General features: G+C 49.5%; 1 protein-coding gene across 3 annotated transcripts in view; it reads left to right on the forward strand.

Annotated features, from left to right (window-relative positions):
* The first annotated feature begins 5249 nt into the window (after positions 1-5249).
* NECAB2 (N-terminal EF-hand calcium binding protein 2) overlaps positions 5250-19750 on the forward strand; it is an 82704-nt gene continuing 68203 nt past the window's right edge. For 2 of the 3 annotated variants that reach the window (XM_075765320.1, XM_075765321.1), the window contains exons 1-2: positions 5250-5481; positions 14421-14445. In XM_075765320.1, coding sequence (XP_075621435.1) covers positions 5284-5481; positions 14421-14445 — 223 coding nt within the window. In that variant the 5' untranslated portion in view covers positions 5250-5283. The remainder of the gene's footprint in view (positions 5482-14420; positions 14446-19750) is intronic. The other variant, XM_075765322.1, reaches the window with a different exon arrangement.

Consider the following 19750-nt stretch of genomic DNA (forward strand, 5'->3'; position numbering starts at 1 on the left):
CTGTGCTTTTTATACTGCTATATACCATCCAATATAAGGTGTACCAGGCACGAGAAACAAAGAAAGAAAGGGATTCGCTTATTCCAAGGGTTCTTAATAGTTCTGACCTAAATTACCTGTTGAAGAGAAAAATATTTTGGTCTGCTTTATGTGGATGCTATTATAAATAATAAACATGCAAGAAAAATGTTTCAGTATCTCTTCCCTACGACTACACAGTCACAAGCTCTATCAAGTCAGTGGCCCGTAACTTTTAAGCCAAGGTGGGTTGGTTTTGGTCTTAAATGCTCATTTTCTCAATTGCCAAAACCACCAGAGCTGGGTAATGACCCCTTAATACCCAAACGAGCAGGCTGAAAACCACCAAATCAAGGCCAGCCACTACCCTCTGAATTTATTTAGCAGCTATCAGCAGAAGGGTTTTACCTGCTGCTTGCCTGCATCCCTGCACCTCAGAATAACAAAAAAGCAGCCCAGCCCAGGTGTCCTGAGTTTCACAGGATGCCCAGAGCCCGTGGGCAGCCCCAGCCGGGAGCTGTGCTGCTGCTGAGGGCTTGGGAGAAGCTGCACGGCTCCCCGGGATGAGCCTGTGTAGCTCTTGGAAGGTGAGTTTCTTATGTATTTGGAGCTTTGATTTTTTTTTATTATTGTTATTATTTTTTTTTCTTATGGTGGTAGTTCTTCATATTGTTCTGGAGGACCATCTCAGAGTTCTGGGGAGGTCTGGGCATCTGAGGACTGTGGTCTCCTAATGCTGCAGGAGTTTTATTTGACGGTGAGGTTAGCCCAGGTAATGCCCGGATACCTGTGAGTTGCCTTTAGGATTAGGACCAGGAATAACCTGAACCCTCACGCTGTGCCTGGTATCCATTTGCGGCGACCGGGTGCGTCGGGCGGCCTGAGTAATTCTTCAGAACAACCTTTTTGGTTGCCTGCTTTCGCGCAGGGGCTCTCCCACCCGTGGGCTGATCCTGCCTGTTCCCCCGCGGGGCTGGAGCGCTGGCCCTCTAGCAGGAGGCGATGTCTGGGTGCAAGCAGGAGTGCTTTAAATGAGGCGTATTTTTGCTTATTCAGGTAATTGGGGTCGGAAGAGGTTCTGGAGGTATTTAAAATCAAAGTTTACATTTTGTCTTAAAGCAAGAACTAGTGTAGCAATCTAAAAAATCATTGTGACATAAAATGGTGCGTTTGAAGCTTCATACGTGCTTCGGTTCCTGCCCTGACTGCAGGGCCCGGCTCAGAAACCCGTGATCCCAGTGACCGGGGCGGACTCAACACTTTGTTAGCAGAGTGGGTGAGCTGTGTTCCCCAAACCATGAGCTCTGCACCCCTCAACTTGCAGAAGGGAGGGCGGTTGTTGTATTTTTAGGAGTTACCATACATTGCACGTGTACGTGGTCTCCCTGGGTCGTCTTCAGTTCAGACCGGCGTGTTACCTTGGTGCCGCTGGCAGTATGGCATTTTCAAGCTAGCGTATAAATTTGTTATAGAATCACCTGGTGATTACACATTGTATTATAGGAAACATAAAGTAGTGCAGGGACTAAAGTGGCATTTCAGCCTCTGGGCTGGGCAGGCAAGCTTGCTTTACCTAATTCCCATCTCTGTAACGGGGTTGCCGTTTCCCCTTCCTGCCATCGAACTGTTGGATTAACCTCAATCCCTCAGTCATTAGTAAATATTAGTAAGTCATATGTGACATTTTGCACTAAGTGAGGCTGCAGGTCCTGCCTGTTGGAAGTTTTTAATTAAATAAAGCTCCCCGCTGTGCGCAGAGGGGCAGGGGGGAGAAGGCAGAATTCAAAGGGGAGATGAAAGCCGCTGTCTCTGCCTGCCACGCCGGGGTGCAGGCAGGACTTCTGCTCTGTCTCGGACCTTTCTTTCAGAGAAGCCCTTGGGTTCTTCAGGTGGCCTCTCATCTGAAATTACAGCACGTGGTTTGAGCTCCTGCTCCAACAGCCTTTCCAGAAGCTGCTGGAAAATATTGGGCACGGCACCCGAATAAGCCCCCCTATGAAAGCTCGTAGGGCAAACGTGGCCAGCGACAGGGGTAAACCTATGCTTCGTGCTGAGCACCACGTGCACCAGGGGGGAGAAACTGGTGGGCCAAGATCAGACTTGAAACTGGAGCGGCAATAGCATCTTCTTGACACTTCTGAGTTTCTGAACTTGGGGCTGGGGGCGAGGGAGAAGAGGTCTGATCTCTCCCAGCCTGCAACAACCTTGCTGTCCTCATGGTATCCTTCATTTGCAAGACTGCGGTGGTCTGGGACCACGCGTGTGCCTGGCTAGCACAGCAGTGGGGAACCGTTAAAGGTCAAGGAAGAGAAGGTGGAGCCGCAGCTGGTGCCTTTCCCTCTGCAGCTCGCCCTTACTGCCGTCGGGCAGGGTTTGAGCTCTCTGTCTGCAAAGCAACGTGGAAAGGGAAATGCTGCCAGGTCAGCAGTGGAGACAGCGGGCTGTGCGGCGTGCTGGCCTCTGCTGCCATCAAGCTCTGCGTGGCCTGACTGCTTTGGGTCTATCAAGACCTGTAATTAATTTTTGCTGCTTTCACTGGGACGCACTTTGCCTGGATTTAACTGTGCTTTTTGTTATCTCCTCTCTATTCTCTCCTATTTATTCCTATGCCACGCAGTATCTGTGTTATGCATATGCATAAAGCTTTCAAGGCAACCAGTGACCGCTGGTGGTCCTGCGCTCTCCACTTTTAATGAAAGAACAAAAAGTGTGCCGGATGCCAGGGAGCAGCAGCTAAAGAGGCAGGCAGGTGTCAAAACCGTATCGTCTCCGTTTGCCCATCACTTGTTTGGTTTCTTCTTCTGGCCCTGGTTGATGGCTGCTTGCCTGGGACCTGGGCAGTGCCGTGGCCGGTAGCACAGGGTGGCAGGAGAGGCTGGCAAAGCCCCGATGCCTTGGCTGCAGTCGTGTTTATTTGCACAGGACAGACAGTGTCCCGACGCCCTTGGCAAGGAGCAGGGGATGAATTTTGGTACGCAGTGCCCGACCTGAGGTCTGTGCCCCTGCCTTCCCCCTCGGCTGTGGTGTGGGACGTGGGCCTGGGGCCAGCCTGAGCACGTGCCTTGGGGGTTCCTCTGCTTTCTCACCTGGCTCAGATAACTACTGAATTGTCTTTTCCGCTTATTCCTCAAAGGGACTTAAACCTCATGGAAACTTGGGGAAAACCAAGCCCCTAGCAATGTGGCTGGTTAACTTCCCAGTGTGAATGGCTGGTGGCTTCTGAGTGGCTCAAACTTTTTCTGTCTAGATCCACTTAGGAGGACAAACGAGTATTTAACTGGTAGAGCTGGTTTGGACGTTAACAAGAACTGATTTTGACAAAAGCACAGAAATAGTGCCAAACTTCCAAGCCAAGCCTCGAATTGTCATAGCACACAGAAAGGAAAATTCAAAGAACCTTATTTATAAACTTCTTTGGTAAATAGTTTTAAATAACAAGTATCTAGTAATCCTAAACTGGGTGTGACTAATACAGTCTGAACCAGCCATTTAGCCATGTCTAAAGGAGAAAGAAGCATATGAATAATCTGAGGATTGTAAAAGTACAAAAGAGCAGGATAATTCAGGCCGTGAAGGGCACGGGCCGATTGGCACCAGTGGCTGGCGCGGAGGGATCCAGCCCACCTAAGCCCCTGGCAAGGACGATAAGACGTGTCTTACCTCAGATTATCTTTGCTGCGAGATGTAAGCGGGGATCGGGCTGTGGCCGGGTTGCGCACCAGCCTGCTCTGAGCATCCCTGTAAATGAACGCAGAGCCGTTCGAGTGCTCCACGCCGCTCCCATGAGCCAACGTAAACCCCCTGAAGTTCCTCTGTTTCTCCCCGTTAATTTTGTTTTGCTGGAGAAGGGAACCCTGAAAGGTGAGAGCTCAGCCCACGGGTGCCCCGTCTATTTAAGAGCCTTTCAAGACCCTCCAGCCGTTGTCCATGTATTCCAGCAGAGAGAACCAGGCTCCCACTTGCTTTTCTCTGAGCAGCAGCTGAGAGAAAAATGTGCATTCCCCCACCTTTCACCTCAAACACAGAAGTTTCACCCTAATTTACCTCATAAAGATGAGTGGTTAGAAGAAGAGGCTAAATAATACCTCTGGGTAGGCTTTGCTGGGGGGGTCTGCTCTCCGGTGCACTACAGAATATGAGCTCTGTTTGAAGAAATCATTTGTTGCTGATTATTTTCCTCTTAAAGCAGCAGCTGGTCAGGCCTTTTGGAGCAGCCGTGCTGTTCCTCAGTTGAAGATCAGGCAATGGGCTCAGCGTGGGAAGCGTGTAATGCTTGCACGAGGGTGCTGGGCTTGCTGGCTCCTGTGTCAGAGATGTACGAATCTGGGGATGCGACTCCAGCGGGACATGAAGTCCTCTAGAACTGCCTGTGAGAGGGTCTGGCTGTCACGAGTGGGCAGGGGGAAAGGCCATTTGGGACCTGTGGTCGCTCCAGCACTCTGGGGAACCCTTCGAGATGGTCTGGGTCAGAGCTCTTCTGGCTTCGGTGCCTTTCTGGGTCTGAACTCAAACTGGGACCATCCCCTCAAGTGGGGAGGGGAAGATGAAATGATTTAGTGTCATTTTGACCAGAAGACTTATCCTCCCTACTGCAAGTGCAGATCTTGACCTGTGTAGGTGAGCACAGGAGTATCACAAAGGAATATCCTTGTGATACGGAGTTACAGGATTAGAAATATTTGTCCAGATGAGCGCTGTCATTAGCTCTGTGGCCACAAATGCTGCAATACCCCAGCTGGAGTCACTGGCTATTTATCGTACAGGGGCTTGTTGGAGTAGAGGTAGTGGGTCAGGGACAAGTTTTATCTCCTAGCAATAAATTTGTTCTTTGCTGTTCTTACAAAGAGCCCCTAAAATCTGTTGTGGGGTAGGGAGGCTGCAGAAGGGAGAGGACATGCCATATAAATACTCTTTTTAGATAGAAAATGCCTAAAAGGATGCTTTGTGTTGGAGCAGGGGGCCGTATGGGGATGGGAGCACACAGGCAGCACCCACCGGGGTGCTCCGGGGTGGCCTACCCTCCACCCCAAAAATCACACCCCCTTCCCCCCCCCCCCCCCCCCCAATTACTCTTCGCCCAGGACCCCCCGGCCGCCGGTGGGGGGGGGTGGGGGGGTGGTGTGGGTGGGGGGGGGGTGTGGGTGTGTGTGTGTGTGTCCCCACCCCACCCCGCGGGCCCGTCCGCTGCCCGCCGTGTGGCGGTGGGAGGAGGAGGAGGAGGGGGAGGAGGGAGTCCCCAGCTCCGGCATGAGGCCGGGCTGAGCGATGTGCGAGCAGGCAGCGCGCTACTGCCGGGCCGGCGTGCAGAGGCTGCTGCGCAAGCCACCGCCGGCGCTCCGCGGGCTGGACGGGCTGCTGCGCTGGGTGGTGGCCAGGATGAGCGACAAGGGCGTCGGCGAGCGGGAGCTGCTCACCCCGGGCGCCGCTGCCGCGCAGAGGAAGGGCACCTCCGTCATCCTCGATGTGAGTGGTCCCCGCGCACCCCGCGTCCAGCACCCCCAGGGCCGGCTCCTGCTTCCCTCCCTTTGCCTGCGCGGAGCCTGCGCCGGCTCGGGATCGGGGCGATTCCTCCGGTCCTGCGCCCACCGGACCGGTTGGGGACGGGGTGAACCCCGGGTCCTGCAGCCCCCGACTGGCTGGGCGTGGGGGTGCAGCCTGGAGCCCGTTGCGCGGGTCCTGCAGCCGCGGGCCGGGCGGGCAGCCCGGGTCCTGCGTTCCTTTGCCCGGGTCCTGCACCCGTCCAGCCAGCTCGGGATCGGCGTTATTTCCCGGGTTCCGCATCCGCGGCACTGCGCCCTGGTCCGGCATCTCCCGGACCGGCTGGGCAAGAGGCTGCACCCCGGATCCTGCACCCCGGATCCTGCACCCGCAGGCAGCATGGGCACGGAAGTGCACCGCGGTTCCTGCACCCTCGTTGCCGGATCCTGCGCCCCCCCGACCGGCTTGGCATCGGGGTTATTCCTCGGATCCTGCATCCCCAGCCGGTTGGCGATGGGGTGCAACTCAGGTCCTGCATCTCCCGGACTGGCTGGGGGTGGGAGTGCAGCCCAGATCCTGTGCCCCTGGGCTGGCTGAGCGTGGGGCTGCAGCCGGGGTCCTGCACCCGCTTGCCCTGCACGCCTTGGGACAGTTGGGAATAAGGTGCACCTTGGTCCTGCATCTCCCTGCGACCCCAAAATGACTGGGCGTGAGGGTGCAGCCTGGGTCCTGCGGTTTTATTTTTTTTACTGCTTGGGCATGGGGATGCAGCCTGTATCCTTTATCCCCTTGCTAGGATCCTGCACCCCTGGGCTTGCGGGGCATGGGGGTGCACCCCAGGTCTTGCAGGACCTGGGAAAGGTGCATCCTGGATCCTTGATGCTCGTATTAGCTTGACTGGATAGAGATGCAGGACTCCAGGTCCTGCAAACCCTCCAGTTTTGCAGCATGGGTTGTCCCAGGTTAGCTGGGCATAGGGTCCTGCATCCTTCCCAAATCCTGGACCCCAGTCCCTGAAGGGCTGCGGCTGCGAGGGTCTGTGCAGCGGGAGCACGGTGCTGGGTGCCTGCCAGCGCATGGGACCCGGGGCTCCCTTACCCAGGTTTGGGGGGGGCAGGCAGGGGTGTGCTTAGTGCCTCGGCTATGGTATTTATAGACTTCCTGATTAGGGAGCTAACGAGGCTATTTGCACTGAAATGAATTGGGAGAATGGGGTGGAATCAACGGGAGAGCAAACAGTGTAATTACAGTGTCTTTCTGCAGCATCTAGTAATTAAACACATATATCCTCAGCTTTGCTATCTCCTAGCTTTAAAGAAAATGTAGTGAATGCAAAAATAAGCTACTGAGGCATTGGCTGTAGTAAAGGATAACTCACGTTCTCCTCCGGCCTCCTTGGAGATAGGCAGTAGTAGTTCTTCCAGGCGGGACCTTGCATTTTCTAAATAATTGCTGAATCTTCTACCATGTCCCTGGTAGGTATTGGCATGGGCTGGCATCTCTGAGCGCCCTGGCTGACAGGCATTTCGGTTCCCTGAATGAACCAGTTCCACTGTGTCTACTGAGCTGCCAAAAGCAGCTTGGAGAGCAGAGCGCTTGGTGGATGGTCGTGCCTGGTGAAACGGGCTGGCAGGTGGGCAGCTGCGGGCTGTAGGAAATGCTGTTTGGTGGGAAAACTGAAAGGACATATGCAACTAATACCCTTATGTCTTTTTTTTTTTTTTTTTCCCAACCTTCCCTGAAATGAACAAAATTTTACAAAACTCTGGAATCTGGGCTTCAGTGTATAAATGCAATTGGGAAGCAATGTTAAGTTTATAAAAGACGTTTTTGAGTTAGGACTATTTTTCCACCAAAATGGTGGAATCTCTTCAACTTTACCATCTTTAAATAATTCTTTTTTCCCACTTTGAGGTTTGAGCTGAGAAAATGAGCCATGAACTTTCAGAATGGTTTAACCGGTGGGCAATACAATAGAGCTGGGTGTGCAGCTCCTGATCCTTTTTCTCTTTCACAATGGGTCTGGGAGCCCTTTCTTGCCTGCTGAAAGTAGAAATGGATGCTGGAAATATGAGGTTTGAGGTTGGGTTTTGGTTTTTTTGTTCCCCCTGCTCCCTTAGAACTTGCTTCTCTCCTTTTGCTCCATTTACAATAGAAATGTCAACTGAAGCTGTGGCTTTACTGTAACAGGCTCTTCAAGTGGACAGAGACACCCCTCCTTTCACACAAAGAGTTTAAATGAGGGAACACTCATTTAGGTTAATTTTCACCCAGTAGCAGGAAAGTAACAAAGATCCCACTGAATCCTCGGGGATAAGGACACATTTTCCAATTAATTCATCCACATCCTTGCATCATGTGGATGTGATGGGGAAGCAGCGAGCCCCAGCCACATAGCAGTGCTGTTCCTCGGTGGGTGGGGATGAAGCAAAAGACCTGTAAGATTTTATATTTAACCACCACGTTTGCGTGAGCTGGTGTGCCACGCAGGCAGTTCATCAGGGGCTGGGGAAGGAGGGTTAAGCTTGGTTTTGGCTATGAATTAGATAAGGTGGCTTTGATGCTAATGGTACCTCAGTCACTTTTTCTTCCTTTTCTGTTCCGGCTTTCTTTTGTCTCAACCATCCCCAACATGCTTGTTCTGACCCCTCCAGACCGTGAGGGTGGCAGGTGGGTCAGTATGAAGTTGCCGATGCCCTTTCCACCAGAGAAACAAAACGGTGGTGTTATGGGGCAAAACAGGGCTGAGGAAGAACAAAATACAACAAGGGGGTTAGACATCTTCTGCCATCAGCCTGGCTACTTGCCGCTTGGAGGATGAATCTCAACTTAGGGCTGTTTTCAGGGTTTTTTTCCTTTATTTTGCTTGTGTCCTTTTAGGTAAAGGATTAAAAAAAGGTGAATAATGATTACTGGCTCAGTTAAAAAAATCATAGGTTTCCAAGTGTAAAAAGTAGCTAAATAAAACTAATGAAAAAGATACTTAAGTCCTAGGCATCTCCTAAAATAGGCAGCAAGTAAAACTAGGGAGCAACAGATGCTCTTCCGTGGTGGAAGGAGAGCAAATGGAGGTGACGTGTCACTCTAGGAACCTGGAATACCTCACTTTGCATTTAATGTCAGCTCTTACAATGCCAGTCATATCAGCATAAGGGGCTGGGGTTGAGCAAAGCGTCTGTACTCATCCCGCGCTCACCCTCAGGTATTTGCCTCTGGGTCTTTGCTCTGTGGGTCTGGATAGCACAGGGGTGCTCTGTCTGCGAGAGCCAAACCCTCAGGGCTGGCAGTGTGTGTCATCTGCTGTAGTGTCTATCACAGCTTAGGATGTGAGATTTCGGCAATGCTACGTTCTCGATCTGCCCTCTGGGCTGCTTGAAGATGCCCTCCAAAGGCTCTGAGCTTCTCTTCGCACCCACGAGGACAAAAGCCCTTTATTAAAAGGAAGCTGAAACGGTCACGGTGCTGCTCAAATCCACGTGTGGTGATGGTGGCATTTCCAGCCCAGAACAAATCCGCAAATGTCACAAGACTTATGAAAAGGAGAATACAGTGTGTGGGGGGGTAAGCCTATATCAGATCGTGTTTGCTGAGTGTGAACGAGTCCACGTGTAATACAGAGCTGAGGTGGATGGCTCCCAAGGCGTGGGAAATGCCTAGACAGGAGTTGCTCCGTGTGGGAGTACTTTGGTGCTGATTTACTGACTGTCCTTACTCCTCTCTTCCTGCCTTTGTGTCACCGTGAAAAACCCACGTCGACAGCAGGAATGTCAACTCCAGCGAGAGCAAGACCTGGTCACCCCAGGGAGAGCCTGTTGAAGGAGCTCGTCTCCCACTTGGTATCTAAAATAAGGGTCAGCCTTGGGTATGGGTGAGCATCCCTATGACCGGACTGTGGGCTCCAAGGGGGGGTGGCATCCCTGCCTCCTTTCTGGCTTTGCCAATAGTGACTCAATGCATTGCTTTTTGGCTTTATTTTAAAAGCCCTTGAAGAAAGCAGTGCCATTCATTCCAGGTCAGGTGAAGCTCTGTGATCTGCTCTGTCTTTTGCTGAGAACTGATTTGGACCCTTATCTTTCTCTTTCCTTCTTCAAGAGGGTTAGAAAGATCACTTCAAATCCTGCTCTCCTGCTTCTGGCTCACCTTGCACCCTCTCTTACAAGGCCAAATCTCATTTACACTTCAGCCCCAAGGGATCGAGTGAGGTGTTTGGATAGAAGGTACAGTGAATTTGGTTTGTGCCAAGGGTGCATTTCTAAATGTAGATCCGAGGACTGGCAGAGTTTTGTTGATGGTGCAATTTCCAGTGCAGCCCTAACTAACAAAGCTGTCACAGCCACAGGAACCCCTTCTCAACCCCCTTCTGCTTTGACCTTTTTCCTTCTGCTTTCTGTTTAAGGTTGATTCACTCCCCTTCTTGTGTCCTCGTTGAAAAGCTTTGTTTTCAAGTCATGCCGGCAGAGCACGGCTGGAAAGCAGGGACGGGGCCGGCTGGGCTGTGTGCATTGGGGATTGCTCACTGCCAAGTACATAATGAGAGAAGTTCATCCTTTCTCTTCTGCTTTTCAGAGCTTTGTAAGCAGACACTGGAAATGGAGCTGCACCCAGGGCTGGTGTTGATGGAAAAGTAACTTCTAGTGCAGTGAACGTGGTAACATCTAACAAAAATCTTGCTCGTCTCATGGAATTTTTATTTAGGGCAGCTAGGTAAGGTCTAAGGAGAGGCTAGGGTATGGTGTTAACTGCTCATCTCTTGGGGAGACAGACAACAAATTAAAAAAAGGAGATTTGGAGTGGGAAAGATACCCTGAGACCTGGAGGTCTGTAGCAGCCTTGCTTTGGAAGGGGAGTCGCTCCGAATGGGACAATATTTCCACACCAATGGTGTATTTCTTACTGAAACACCAAAATCAAACCTTTCCCCTGTATGGGGAAAGGTCGTTAGCCTGATGATGTCTAATGATGTAGTCCAAAGCGACGAAGCTTTGGGTCATTATTTTCTTGCATTAGTACTGGAAAGAGCAACGTAGGCTGCAGGAGAGGAAATTTCTACCGGTACCTTGGGTTAGAGAGCTAAGGGCCATACCTGATATAAAACCTTGTCTCAGCTCCAGATGAGGTGTCGAGACTTGTAGGGAGAGGAACAGAAAGAAAGAGTAGGAATGTAGGAACATTGTGAACAGATTAATTGGGTTTTTGTGTATCTGGATGCTTTCTCATCCATAGACTTTCCTCACCCAGGAGACTTAAATGTTGTTTGTCCTCGATTCTGCACCAAGATTATGATGGAAAACAAAATTCTACCTCTGTTGCACTTTTAAATCAACATCATATTAACCTGCTGAAGGGATAATAAACTCTACAAACCCTATAATAATTTTTAGACTTGTTAGGGGAGTGCTTGTGTGAATTTAATAAAATTGCCGAGAAAACCTCTGTTAAGCTGCCTCCAGTGTCACGCATTCTCATCCAGGAGCTCTGAGAAGGCAGAGCTGAATGTTTAAATTTGAAACCATCAATTTTTTTCAAGTTTATTATTACCACTAGTGTTTTGAATTGCTTGCTTCTGTCAGACGAATATCTGTAGTAGCCATTTGAGAGTACAGCAAAAACATGCATTTTAAAAAAAAGCTACTTGAAATCTTGACAGAGGTTCCTCGCTCTAAGTATAATAGAGTTTATATTCATCTAAACACCTGGTAAGTGGAAGAAGGATGCCGCAGACCGTAACCTGCATGCATTGCCTGTGTAAATCCTATAAAATGGGCTAATCTCGCCCATATTGTGGGCATCCTGTGGGCTCACCGTGCAATTACCTTGTGCTTCAGGAGACTTGCTTAATAGGTTTAAAGCATAGCTGATGGGGGAGATGGTTGCTGTAGTACTTCTTGGACTGGATAATTTCTCATTTACCGTCTGAAAGTGGCGCGTCGCCTTGACGGTTGGAGAACTGGGGGTGATGGAGCGGAAAGAGCATCCCTCGTCAGGCAGCGCGGTGCTGCCGGCTCCTGTTTCGCAAAGCCCTCGCCCGCTGGGGACGGTCCTCGGCCAGCGTGGAGGTGCGGGAAGCCAATCGCTGCCGAGGGCCTGGCAGGACAGGGCATTTCTCCATCAATATTTCATCGCCTCCACTCTGTCTGACCTGCAGGGCTTGACTAAGTCTAAGCGACTTCGCTGCTGAGCGAGAACAGCAGGGATGGAGTTACTGCAAGCCTGCAGAGAGTAACTGGGGGGCGAGCTGGCTTTGCATCCTCTGCATTGGAGATGACGCAGCATCCTTACTTATAATCCCTCCTTTCTGGAGCTGGTTGGAGCTTTCCTTTCCCCGAGCTCCCTGGGAGCCCGGCACTGAGCTGCCCTCAGGAGTTTTACCCGCTGGTCCGTAGGGGAGGTGCGAGGGGCCACGGTTTCCCTTCAGTCACCAAATCTCGCGCCTTCCCCTTACCGAAAGCACACCACATCCTTCCCGTAGTGGAACAATTAATTCAAGACACGAACGGAGGGCATCTTCAGGTTGTGCGTGGGAGGGCACTCTTGTGTGCTGAGCTAGAGCGTAAATCCTGGGTCTTCACAGAAACAGCGTTTTTGGCAGCGTTACCAAGCTATCGCAGAGTATATTATGTCTTTATCGGCCTCCTGATACTCGTTCCAGTGTTCGTACCTTGCTGTACTGCCTGCCTATGCTGACAGATGACTTTATCTTAAATTGCTTTCCCTTCAGGTGTCCTGTTTTAAATTTTTGTGTGTGTGCAAATTTTAGGTGGTCCAATTAAGCTGGAAGAATAAATCTTGTTCATTAGCAATAAAAACTAAACAGCTTGGTCCTGTAGAATAAACCTTGGTGGGTAACACAGCTGACGTGATCTTCCATCAATGCGCTCTTCTACAAATAGTCATACTTTCTAGGAGTATCTGGGGGAGTTAAAGCCCTAAAAAGTTCACTTAGTGAAGCTGGATGTAAATACTTAAATTTCTTTCATTTCTTTATTTTTTTTTCCTCTTGCTCTGCGAGTTCATTGCAAGATTGGTGGTTCCACGGAGCAGAGCGCTACAGATTGAGCCTTTCTCCCACTTTAAGCTACATTTTACCTATTGTTTTTGCCTTCCCATTCTCCCGCCGCCAGTTGTGCTTAGTGGGGTGGCGATCTCCCACAGGACCTTAAAATAGACATCGCTGCTTCTGTGTCAGACTTGATGTGATGTCTTTGTTTCAAAGCAGTGGGAACAGGAATAGAAGGATGTGGCGATGAAATTAAAAAAACCCAGAAATAATCAGCATCTAGAAAGAAAAGTGCCTCGACTGGAGGTGCTCATGGGGAGTGAGAAGTTGAGCTGTCCAAGCCAGGAAAAGAAGAGTATTTCATGCTCTGGGTAGGGGCATATTGTGCACGCCTGGGTGACATGTGCCAAAGCCGTGGGGCTTGCTAGGGTCCTGCTTGGCCTGCCTGGCTGTATTCTTCCATCCCATGGACAAGCCAGGACTGGCTGGCCCTTCAAAACCCGTACCTAATGTCAATGAAGTCCATCAGTATGGAGACAGGTAGGATTTTCCCCCAAAATGTCTAATTGCTCTTAAAAAAAAAAAAAACAAACCAAAACCAAACAAAAAAACCCATGGTCAGCCCAAGCAGTAAGCCGTTTTGGAGTGGTCACAAGCTGTGATCCTTGTAAGGTTTTTATGACCCTCTCTTGAAGCTGGGACTTGGTGACTCCTATCATTTGGGTTTGGCTTAAGCAGAGGGTGTTTCGCTCTGCTGAAGCACACCAGAAAGTCCAGCTTTGACTTTGCCCTGTGCGGCCTAGGAAGAACTTTGGGCAAAAGAATGATTAATGTTCCTTAATTAAGCCATATTCACTTAAATAGCACATTCTGCAATTCAATTTGTCTCGTGGGTTTCTTGTTTTGTGCAGCAGTTTCTCTTTTGATTTTTTTTTTAATGATTTTATGACCCAGAAAATAAAAGATTCCATTTTGCGGCTGACTGTGATCTGTCCTGCTGGTGCTTTTATTCCCTCCGCAGGGAAATCTCTTTGTACAGCCAAAATCTCTGCTCTTGCTCAAATTAATAGGGTCAGGTCTGAAGAGATAAGATGTTTTCCCTTTGCTGCCCGGTTTATGAGCATGTTAATTTTGTGGTAATTTACGGCCAAACCTGTGCTAGCAGCCATTTTTGTCAAGATCCTGTAAGATTTTAAACCTTGCACAGGGCTTTTGCTATTAACTGCATTGTGTCAGGGCACTATTCCTAAAATGAGACTAGTCAGAAAAATAGCAGTTCTTTCTGCTTTCTCCCTGGCAAATTCTACAGTACTACAAATTATAGCAATTTTTTTCTTCTGAAAGGGCTATCTGATTCCTCTCTGTGGGCTCTTCCTCCACACTGTAGTTTTAAGTCTAAATATAATCTCCTTCCCACGCAGAAAACTTGCTTTAAAAAAAAAAAAAAAATTGTAAATAATTTGTTGCAGAAGTGCAGAGCTGTGAAACTTGGTTTAAGAGATATTATTGATGCTAGAGAAATTGGCTGGGCTGGCTGCACGGCTGTAGTAATTTATTTTTTTTTAATGGGTGTTTTTCTTGCGTTGGATCCATGTTTTTGGCTTTCTTCTGCGAGGGAGATGCTGGAACTGCTGGAAGCGTTTTGCGTTCTCTTTATTTTGTTAGCTAGCTCCTTTCCCACCAGTTATTCTAAAGGCGATCATGTTGATAAACTACCCTGGCAGTGGTTTTCTGTCGTGTGGGTCTGGGGGTGACGGGCTGAGTCTTGGGAAGGGTGAGCTCCGTAAAGCACCCGAATTAGCTCTTGGTTACTGGAGCGCACGGTCCTGCCCTGTGCTTGGGGTTGAGCGTGGTCCTGGTGCTAAGGGCTTCATCCTTTCTGGTCGAACAATGCAGTAAAATGTTTCTCTCTCTCTTTCAATTCTAGATTTTCAGAAGAGCTGACAAAAATGGTAAGTCTGTACATTCATATTTCACATTTCTTGACTGAACTTGGGTCAGCATTACCATTTCTCCTGATAGTGACATCTAACTGTTTGAATGTCTTTCAGTTTACTGGGTCTGATGCTGACACAGTCTAAGCATCAGAAAAGGTTTTGTTGTTTCTTTGGCTGAGATATTCTTAGAGCAGACGTGATACTGGTGTGCAACACGGCATGGCAAGATCTACCAGATTTGGGGCAATTTCATAAAAAAGAACATAAAAATAAATTGTAGCTAAGTGATAAGTGAGGATCCACCTCTCGGCAATCTTGGAATAGCTTTGCAAAACAGGCCTAATCTGTGAATAGTAGTAGTTTGGTTCCTGAAGGACTGGACATGCGCATCAAGGAGCAACATCTATCGATGCGCGTTTTCAGTCTGTGCCTGTAAAAAGCCGAACAACTCTGCTGAGCCTAATCTTGTCCTTAGATGGGGAATAACATGGAGATGTCTGCATTCGATGAGTTAGGATCCTGAGCGAGCTGCTCTGCCGTGAGGTAATGTAGTTATGGGGAAAAAGAGGCAAAGGGTCCAATCCCAGGATCTCTCTCCACCCTGAAAAGCAAGTTAATTTTAGCTCCTAGCTAAAATCCCAAGAGCTAGTCTCTATTCTTTCCCTGTTGTACAAGAAGAAAATTAAATATGCATCAAAATGTGTGTGTTTGCAGAGGGACACGTGGGAGGGTTGTGTAGGGGAAGATAGGGGAAGGTTTGGTTTTTTTCTCTACCAGATTGAAAAGGGAGATACCTGATTTCTGCAAGAGCTTGCAGATACGTATGATCGCTGTCCCTAGGTGAGGCTGCAAAGGATGCAGGGAGCTGGCTGGCGTATAAGCAGTAAATGCCCTGTTAACGTGGGCATTTGCTTATAACAACTGGCACAGTAGTAAGACATTGAAATTTGTTGCTTGGATAAGCTGAGCAGTCGTGTGATGGAAGGGGAGCGTCGGGGGGCTGGCGTGGGGGGAGAGCACTCCAAGCGTCGCACACAGGGAAAAATGGATTTGTGCTCTTGACACCCAGGCTGTCGTACTTCATGGCCTCCTGAGCACTTAATTGTTGCATAATTGGAGACCTGGAGGTTTTGTCTGAGGAAATACAAGATGCTGCCTGCTTGCTTTCTGCTGGCTGGCGTGCCTGCCCCCATGGAGCCGAGTCCCGGGGTTGCCAGCTTGTAATGAAGTCTTACCTCCCGCTTGCTCTCCATCAGGAGAAGCCTGGTGAGGTTTTTGGACTGCAATTGTCAATGTGTTTGTTGCATGCAGATACCGGGCTAAACTCTGTGCTTAGTCATTCCCATTTCAGTTTGAAGTTGGAAATGCCACTCCAAACTCCGACCTGTTAAACTGTTCCTTGCTAAGCTCGTGTTTAGCCTCCCTCCTGCCGGAGCCTCCTTCCATTTTCCAGGACAGCCTCTGTATAGGGCACCTTAAATCAAAAGCAGTGATTTTTTTTTTTTCTTTTCAATAACAAATGTTACTCTGTTAAACAAAGCTTGGAAGGATGCACTTTAACGTACTGGTCTTGCTGTAGTTATTTCCAGTGACTGCTTTTTGAGCTCTGCCAAATGATGCTGCGCTTTTGTTTTAGTCCCAATTAAATTTCTAACAGCTGTGATGGGGCTGAAGAATCGGAACTCAGAGTACAAAATCTTGCCCTGGCTGTTGTGCTTTTCCTGGGATGGGTGAGTGGAGCAGCTCGGAAGTTGCCCTTGAAGCTTTGCTATTCCCTGCTCACTGCAGCACGCTGGAAGGAGCTGCTGCCTGCCAGGGGCAGACAGACACGTCTTTCCAACCCAGCCAAGAGGGCAAAGCTGTCATTTTGGTGGTTTTACCATGTCACAAGGTCATGGGGAGTTAAATTTTAGTGCAGCTCTCACCACAGGGAAGCGGTCTTGGTATATTTGGTAGGAGCCAGTGGTAAGCCATGAATCTGTGTGTTGTGGTTTTGGAGAAATGACGGACTTGCTTAGTCTGCTCAGGTGATGGGTCTCTGAGAAGACAGGCATACCTTTGGAAAGCTGGTGACTCTTGCTGTTGTTGAAACCTATCCAATTCTCCTGTTTTTGCAACCTTATACTCTGTTACTACTGACGGGCAAACACTCCTTCGGTGTTTTAGCATGAATAACAGGTAAAGGCCAAACGAGACGCTAGCAGCAAGAGCAAACCTGTTGTTTTTACCTCTGCCCCTCACCCTGGGAAAAATCTGTGCAGCTCCTCCATGCTCTGCTCCGTGGATGTTCCTCCCTTTGTAAGGCTTGAGCAAGTGATCCATGCGGATAACAGGCAGGATCACTCCACTGCACGTGGACAGGAAGACAGCGAGCGGCTCAGGTACAGCGTGCCACTTAAAAGCATTTTCTTGTCCTGCTCATCCGACCGAGGGGAATTTGGATTTGAGCAAAGAAGCACAGATTAATACCCCAGAGCTGACCTCGGGGCGTCCATCAGCCACCCTGGGAACCCAAGCTCCTCTCCATGGAGCTGCTGTCCTGCCCAGCAGACGTACCCTCCAGGTACGCTGGAACGTAACGCCCGTTGGAAGCTTTGCTCGTGGATGAGTGGTCTCTTTGGTTGGCCGTGCTGTGCAGATATGAAAAGGTGTTCACCCCTTTGCAGGTATTCCCCTAGATGCTGTTTGTCTGAACATCTTTATTCCATCTTAACCAGTAATATCCCAACTAAAACTCAAACAGGGATGGTTACAGATGGGAAGCTCTTCTTGTCTAGGTCACAAAATGTGAAAATGAATGTGGATTGCCAGTGACGTGTCTGCCACCCGGTAGCTGCTAATGCGTTGGGTGTAAAGGTGATGGGCTGACTTGTCAGGACCCAGAATCGGCTTGGGGTAGTATGAACAGGCACCAGCAGGACAAGTCTGGTCCCGATGTCTGGTGGTTAAATTGGTGGTTCATTGCCAAAGATGGTGCTGGGCAGGAGTTTGAACCGCTGAGGATGACAGCGGTCACTGCCAGGGTGCAGCAGGTCTGAGCGCTAGGCTTGCAGCAGGGTGAGGAGACCAACGCCTCTGAGCACAGGCAAAAAAGAAAAGGTGCCCCCCAGCCCTGGTGAGGCTGCTGGCTGCCATTGCTCTTCAGGAATTTGTCCTGCCTTTTCCTCACCCTGGATGGGTGCTGCAGGGGGGGGACAGCTGGCTCTGGTAACAGAGGCCAAAGGTTCTCTGAAGGAAGAGTTATCTCCATCTCTGCTTCCACTCATTGCTTGCAATGTGGTTGACCTACAACTACGTTGCTGAGACAACACACCACGGTGGTCTCCGTGGGACTAACGCTGCCAGGCAAACGGGACGCTGCCTTTTCCTTTTTGTGGCCTGGATGACGGGCTGTCACAGAGCAGTCTGGAGTTCAGTGGCAGCTCTATCCCCATGCTGGTTCCTGCAGCGTGAGGTGGCCGCGCACGTGTCAATCTCAGTGTGGCTGCTTTCCAGTCCCACCGAGCTGGCTTGTCTCTGTGATCTTGGGGCTGTCTTCTCAAGGACTGTACGTCCTGCGTTGGTTTTCCCTACGCTTTTCCAGGTGCTGCTTTTTTCCTGAGACAAGGCCTGTTGGTCGTGGTGACCGGCTTCACCAGCCGTTCGTATTTGCTTAGCTCTTGATAACAGTTCGTTGCTCTTCATAATTATCTTGGTATGTTCCTCCGCAGCCTTTTGGGGTCAAGGTGTCCCACGGCCACCCCTCCAGACCCCTGCGGCTCACGGCAGCCGCGGCAGGGGACGTGCAGGAATATTTCCCTCGGCTCAGAGGTTTTCAGAGCCAGAGGGAGTATTTTTGTATTTAATATCCCTAGGGATCTCTTTTTTCCACCATTTTCTCTTTGACATTCTGGCCTTTAATTTATTGATTTGTTGAGATTCAGTCTCTCCATGGCTTTACCTGGTGCAGCTCCTAGGAACAGTGGAAGCACCAGCCTGCCGCTTTCACGTCTCACCGCAGGTGGGCTGCGTGCCGTACGTAGCCCTCCACTGAAAAAGGAAAACCTTACACTTCTCGATTTTTGTCAGAATCCCGGGAAGGGGCCCTGAGCCCTGGAGAGGCTGCTGAAAACACAAGCTCACAGGTTCCCAAAATATTTTACTCTGTTAACACACTTCTGCTGTCTCTGCACCTGCAGAGGTTCTTGTCTGGCAGGGACTTTGCTCTTTTTTAATTAACCAGCTGAGATGAATCATCTTCTGGCGCTGTGTGATGGTGGCATACTGGGGGAGAGAGCTCCCAGGGCAGGGAGCACCGGCAGCTCTACCCAGAACCGGCAACTCTTGCTTTCCACTCTTCTAGACCTGTGTCGGAGCCCTACAGAAACAGAGGAGGGAAATCTGGAGAAAACTTCAGCTCTTGCTGTCTCATTTAACTAGAATATCTCATTTAATTTTTGCCATCCGGAAATGAGATGATTAAAGGGTCACCTAAAAGATACAGGGGGCATCGTAAGTTTAAGGAATTGTCTTATTTAATGTGCAGCTTCCTACAGTCAAGAGGTCATGGATTTGGAAATCTTTTCAGTATCTTCATTTCTATTTCTTTTTTTTCCCCACTCTGGTAAAAATGGCATGTATTGTGTTAAAACAACGTGGCTGGTTCAGACACGGTAACTATGGAGCCTGATCGTGTGAATTCAAGAGCTTCTCCCTCCTCCCCTTCCTTCCAAAGCTCCTTGGCATAAATTGTTAATTCATGTAAAATTGGATGTCATTGGTGCAAGATGCTAAAACACATTATTGTTCCTGCCATGTTCAGGTACTTATATCTAGGTGATTTGATTCAGTGCCTACAAGTACTAAGAGACTGCTAACGAGGCAGCTCTTGCTTGTTAAAAGATGCCGTGGTCTCCTGCCCCAGAGAAGTCAGAGTCCGTCTCTAACGCGAGTTAAATCTCCAGCCCTTCCTCCCTCGAGTTCCGAGCAGCTGGACTTACAGCTATCTGTATGATAAACTCGGCAAACGGTCTGGATAGCACACCTTGAAACGGTGAACGCACTGGAGGCGTCTGGATAAACTGGCAAATGGTCTGAAAAAAGGGAGAAGGGCTGGGGTGTAACCTTCTGGCAGTGAATAATTCAGCTAGCTCTAGTCATGCTTTGCAGGGGCATGGCTGTTAGTCATTCAAAACAATCTTTTTCTTCTGTGTAGGAGTGTTTTTCCTTTCTCTGCTAATAAATCCACCTACTGTCTTGTAATCCTCCCAGTCCCAGTAAACAATACTTAATCGTTTAATTGGCATGTGGTAGGAAAACGGAGGCATCTTGTTTTAGGCTG

The sequence above is a fragment of the Balearica regulorum genome, chromosome 13, assembly GCF_011004875.1.
Source record: "Balearica regulorum gibbericeps isolate bBalReg1 chromosome 13, bBalReg1.pri, whole genome shotgun sequence".
NCBI classification, from domain to species: domain Eukaryota; kingdom Metazoa; phylum Chordata; class Aves; order Gruiformes; family Gruidae; genus Balearica; species Balearica regulorum.